The sequence below is a fragment of the Vollenhovia emeryi genome, unplaced genomic scaffold (genome assembly GCF_000949405.1).
Source record: "Vollenhovia emeryi isolate VEMERY1.0 unplaced genomic scaffold, V.emery_V1.0 DF940754.1, whole genome shotgun sequence".
NCBI lineage: Eukaryota > Metazoa > Arthropoda > Insecta > Hymenoptera > Formicidae > Vollenhovia > Vollenhovia emeryi.
In genome coordinates, this window is record NW_011965612.1 from 1 (window position 1) to 5,849 (window position 5,849).

Sequence of the window (5,849 nt, forward strand, 5' to 3'; positions counted from 1 at the left end):
TACCCCCACTCGCACCACCATTTCAGCCGTTGGTGGAGCGTCAGCCGGCATATGCCGACATGCCACTACAATTTTTATATCTCCACGGGATCGAATCAAACCGGAGTTTCAGGCCCTCGCCTTTATCCTCCCATCCCTCACTAAGTACGCTCCGCGACGGGAACAAGCAGTTCCGGATTGGATCCTGGACAAACTGTGCCTAGCGGATAACAATCCTACCGGAGCACGTCCGATCGATGTTATTATCGGCGCGGACATTTACAGCGATATCATACAGAGCGGAGTCCGTAAGGGGCTCAAAGGTCAACCGATTGCTCAACAGTCTCATCTCGGTTGGCTCATTTCGGGACCAACAACAAACCGACCGTCTACGCGTCATGAAATTCGCGCCTTTCATTGCTCTCTAGAACGGGAGATTCGAAAATTCTGGGAGGTTGAGGAGCCCCCCCGTGTCTCAGCGCGCTCTCCGCTCGATCAACAATGCGAAATGCATTTTCAGCAGACTCACACGCGCACTGAAGACGGACGATATACCGTTCGCCTTCCATTCAAGTCTAAATCTCCGATCGAGATAGGCCACTCGAGGTCGATAGCCTTGCACCGATTGACCTCTCTCAAACGGAGACTCGATTCGTGCCCTGAAGTCAAAAAAGAATATTCCGATTTCCTTGCCGAATACGAGTCCTTACGCCACATGACGCGAGTTGAGCCAACGTCCGCGACAAATTCACTCGCTGTTTACATCCCCCACCATCCCGTTATTCGAACGTCTAGTGCCACGACTCGCCTAAGGGTCGTATTCGACGCCTCAAGTTCCACCTCCAACGAAACATCTCTCAACTCACATCTCCATGCAGGTCCGAAGCTACAGACAGACTTGCCGGCTGTCTGTCCGCTCCTAATTCGCTGGCGTACACCACGCTACGTATACAGCGCGGACATCGCCAAGATGTACCGACAAATTTGGGTAGATCCCCGCGATCGCGACTTCCAAAGAATCGTTTGGAGGCCTAATGAGAGTGCCGACATTCTCGACTACCAACTTAATACAGTAACGTACGGAATGGTCTCCGCTCCATATCTCGCGCTCCGCGTTCTTAAACAGCTCGCAACGGATGAAGGCGAGCCATTTCCTATCGCTGTTTCGATTCTTAGGGATAATATTTACGTCGACGACGTTCTATTCGGTGCTCACACCATTTCGCAAATTCAAACAGCTCGCAAACAACTTTGCGAGCTTCTGTCTCGCGGAGGATTTACATTGCGAAAATGGGCGAGCAATCGGGCGGAGTTACTCTCCGATATTCCGTCTGAGGACCACGGTTTAGCGTGTCACCGTGATCTTCAGTTGGACGAAAACGTCAAGATTCTAGGTATAACTTGGACTCCAGCGCTTGACGCTTTCCAATTTCGCGTAGACTTAGTTCTCGAAATCCCGCAAACAAAGCGGCAAGTTCTGTCCGCTATAGCCAAACTCTTTGATCCACTCGGATGGGCGTCCCCCACCACAGTCCTCGCCAAAATATTCATGCAACATCTGTGGACGCTGCGTCTGTCGTGGGATGATGTTTTACCGCCAGGCGAGCGTAACCGATGGGAAACAATATACTCCTCGCTTAGTCACTTAAATCTAATATCCCTGCCGCGGTGGATCGGTCACGGGATCAAGGACATTCGTTACGAGCTTCACGGCTTCGCCGATGCGTCCACCAGAGCTTACGCAGCGTGTGTCTATTCGCGCACTGTATCGCCTTCTGGCGAGATTACCGTTACGCTCCTGGCAGGCAAATCGCGAGTCGCTCCGCTCAAAACCATGAGCGTGCCGCGCTTGGAGCTCTCCGCAGCTCTGCTATTGACGCAATTAGCTGTCTTCATCAAAGAAGCGCTCAATCTGAGTCCGATTCCATGTTTCTGCTGGACGGACTCCACCGTCACTTTAACGTGGATTCGAGCTCACCCGTCTAAGTGGAAAACCTTTGTAGCGAATCGTGTTTCCGAAATTCAATCACTTCTCCCGCAAGCGGAGTGGCGGCATGTGTCAACCGTTGACAATCCCGCGGACTGTGCCTCGCGGGGCATCCTCGGCTCGGAGCTCCCGTCATTCGATCTCTGGTGGCACGGCCCTCCGTGGCTCCGACGAGAATCAACCACGTGGCCCTCGATTCGCGACTTGACATCCACCGAAGCTAACGAGGACGCGCGCGGTGCAACAGTTCATAACACGAGGACTCAGGATCCGTGGGATTTAGCGACTCGATTTTCGAGTTGGACTCGACTGCTCCGAGTCACCTCCTATGTTTTTTGTTTCGTGTCACGCTGTCGGCCGAAAACTGCTTCTCCGATTAACAAAGAATCAGCTCTTACTTCCCTGTCAGCGGGCGAGTGTCATCGCGCGACATTATTTTGGATTAGAGTCATCCAAGCCGATACGCTTTCTGACGAAATACAAGCAATTCGAAAACACCAACCGGTATCGATACGAAGTCCCGTCGCAAAGCTAAACCCGTTTCTCGATTCAGATCAAATCCTCAGAGTCGGAGGGCGCTTGAATTACGCTCCTCTTCCGACGACTCACAAACATCCCGCATTATTAGCGAAGCATCCCGTCACTACGCTTTTAGTCCGATACGCTCACATACGATCAATGCACGCCGGGGTACAATTAACATTAGCCACCCTCCGACAAAGGTACTGGGTTCTTCGAGCGCGCGCGATAGTCAAAGGCGTTATTCACGAGTGCGTCCCGTGTACGCGGGAAAGAGCAGCTATCCCGAAGCAACTTATGGGGCCCCTGCCACCCGCTCGAGTCACGGCGCCCCCTAAAGCATTTAGCCATTGCGGCGTAGATTATGCCGGCCCCGTTCAAACTCGAACCGCACCCGGCCGTGGAATCAAATCCCGAAAAGGCTACATCGCTCTTTTCATTTGTCTCGCGTCCCGAGCAATTCACCTGGAGCTCGTCAGCGATTACTCGACTCAGGCTTTTCTTCTCGCATTTACTAGATTCTGTTCGCGGCGCGGACTGCCGTGCACGATGTATTCCGACAACGGAACGACATTTGCCGGCGCCGACAAAGAGTTACGTAACGCCTATCAAGCCGCGCTATCGGATAATGACTTCCAAAATCGCACCGCTTCTGACGGCATTCTCTGGAAGTTTATTCCGCCGCACGCGCCTCATTTCGGTGGTTTGTGGGAGTCGAGCGTGCGAAGCGTCAAGCATCATATTCGACGCGTTCTCGGATCTCACTTCCTCACCTTCGAAGAGTTCACAACCTTGCTCTCCCGAATCGAAGCTTGTTTAAATTCCCGGCCCTTGGAGCCGCTTACGGACACGCTCGATGATTTCGAGCCACTTACTCCAGGCCATTTCTTAATCGGCTCGGCGATCACGATGCCGCCCGAGCCCTCGCTGTTGCACATCAACGAGAATCGACTCTCTCGATGGCAACTAATTCGGCAGATAACAGAAACTTTCTGGCAATTATGGCAATCAGATTATGTTAATACGCTCCAACAGCGAAGTAAATGGTGCCGCGAGAAAGAGGGAGTCAAGGTAGGCGCGATGGTGCTCCTCAGAAATCCGTGCAAGTGGGAACTCGGACGCGTAACCCGGTGTCATCCGGGCCCTGACGGTTTGGTACGCGTGGTTTCCGTCAAAACCGCACAATCGGAGTTCAAGCGACCAATCGTTAAATTATGCGTTTTACCGTTCGCCGAACCCTCCGCACAAACCGAGCAACCAAACAAGACGACATCCCAGGAGATTCCGTTGCGCCAGTAAACCGCGTATAAGCGGTCCCCTGTTAAGTAGAGTCGCGTGCGTTGTATCACGTGTAACATCGTTCGGTCTAATGCGAAGACCATAACTCTCTACAAGATATCGATCAAACATGTGACAACACACTCACTGCGAGTGTTTTCTCTTCATAGTTTCAGGGTTCAAAAGGAAAGGGTTAGACGATCCGCCACTCATCGTCGTGTCGCATCGCCCGTACTCATTGTCAGTTCCTTTCGAAACTAATGTTTCGAGGCGCGCGGTATGTGCGAGATTTGTCGTGGCGAATAACTCATCGAATGTAAGCGATAATTGTCGTGGCAAATAGCCCAAGAAATAGGCACGATACTTGGCGTGGCGAAGAACCAACCGACCCGATAAATACAAATCGATGTCAACATCGGCGAGGTGACGGGCAAATAATCACGTCCGACCAGCTCATCGTCACTTCGGATTTACCGAATACAAACGCGCGGTTCGCGGAAAAACAAATACCCTCGACATTAGGACCGTATGAGAGCGACGACAAATAAAGATTTAAACCGAAGTTCAGTTGCTAGTGAGAAAGCAATAAGAGAGCACGATTAACGGAATCAGTCCAGAGTCACGTATAGCAGATCGCTCCGAGATTCGTGATCGCGAACTACAATTTCGCATCGCGATTCTGGCATCTCGCTCTCATACGGTCTTAAGAGTCCGGTTGACTGCCTTCGCGCGTCCGTGCTTGACCGCGAAACGAGCGCAGCTCAACTGCAAATCGTTTCCGAAAGTGCTGCTCTCGTCTACCCCGTGCGGGTACGAGATTAATCAAGAGCGTTATAATATCTCAGTGTAATTTGTCAATAAATTTACTGTGTTGTTAACGGTTCGCAAACCTGCCCGTCACGTTTGTCCTGGGTGTTTTCGGAGCACCAGTCGGAGCTCGGTCCGGCGATACATATAAAGTCAAAGAGCGTTGCTCTCCGGCCGTCGCCTGCGAACCTCGCTCAGAAGGCAACCGGAATCGCGCACAGTAACACATATAAAAAAAACTCCAAAATTAGTAGAAAAATAATGTTTATGTGAACAAAAATCAGTCATCATTAGACTATTACAATAAGGCACAAATATTTAAGCTTTATAGCGTAGAAAAGAAAAAACATAGTAAATGTGATTAGTCGGTATACAAAACAGCATAATCAATTTTATATACAAGTCATTTGACATACAAAACAAAATAATCAATTTTATATACTAGTTTGATAAACGTGAGTACGGTTGTAATGTTATAACCTACCACAGAGACAATGTTTCAACCGTCCTTTTAGTGTCTCTCGATATTATTTAATTTTTATTAAAAAAATGGATAACGATAGCGAAACGAACCTTTTATATATTCATTCTCTAATGTCCAATTATTGTTAGAAAAGATGCGCATATGTGTAGGATTCATAATAAAAGAAGGAAATGAAAAATAGTTTACGATCTAGTACTTACGTTTTATCGCAAAAACATAACAATTCCTCCTGACGCACACAGCACGCACGCTGCGACGTGGACAACTAGCGAGCAAGTTAGTACATGTCGTCAGCCCCCCTAACCTCTTGGGTGAGGTGCGCCATCGTGAACGTTTGTCGAGTTATTTGCAATGTTACAACCGACCTCCCGTTACAACTGTACCCAGTCTACCCTACTATTATATAATATTTCGTAAAATTTGCAATAGTTATCGAGTAATTCTATAAAACATTTGAGCGAATAGGCACGAGGAAAGCGGTAGGTCGGACTCGATAGGCATCTGATAGTGAGAAGTGAAGCGATGCGTGGCATATAGCACGGCGCCGAAAAATTGTCAGGCAGCGAGCGATTGTTTACGCGTCTCATCGTTTGAGACTGAGACTGAGAGATCGCCGCTCGCTGCTTGATAATTTTTTCCGGCGCGGTATTATATGTCAAGCATTGTTCCATCTCTCGCTTTACATGCCTATAGAGTCCAGTTTTTCTCGCGCTTATTCGTTTAGACGTTTAAATTAATTACTCGATAACTATTCCGAACAAAATGGTACATTTGAGTTCAACTTTTCAATTGAAG

At 49.2% G+C, this 5,849-nt stretch overlaps 1 protein-coding gene across 1 annotated transcript; it reads left to right on the forward strand.

Annotated features, from left to right (window-relative positions):
- Positions 1 to 112: 112 nt before the first annotated feature.
- On the forward strand, positions 113 to 3,784 carry LOC105555771 (the record flags this gene model as incomplete). Its single annotated transcript, XM_012002814.1, has 1 exon — positions 113 to 3,784. A coding segment is annotated over one exon (3,672 nt), but the record flags the coding sequence as incomplete, so codon positions are not given.
- Positions 3,785 to 5,849: the final 2,065 nt, after the last annotated feature.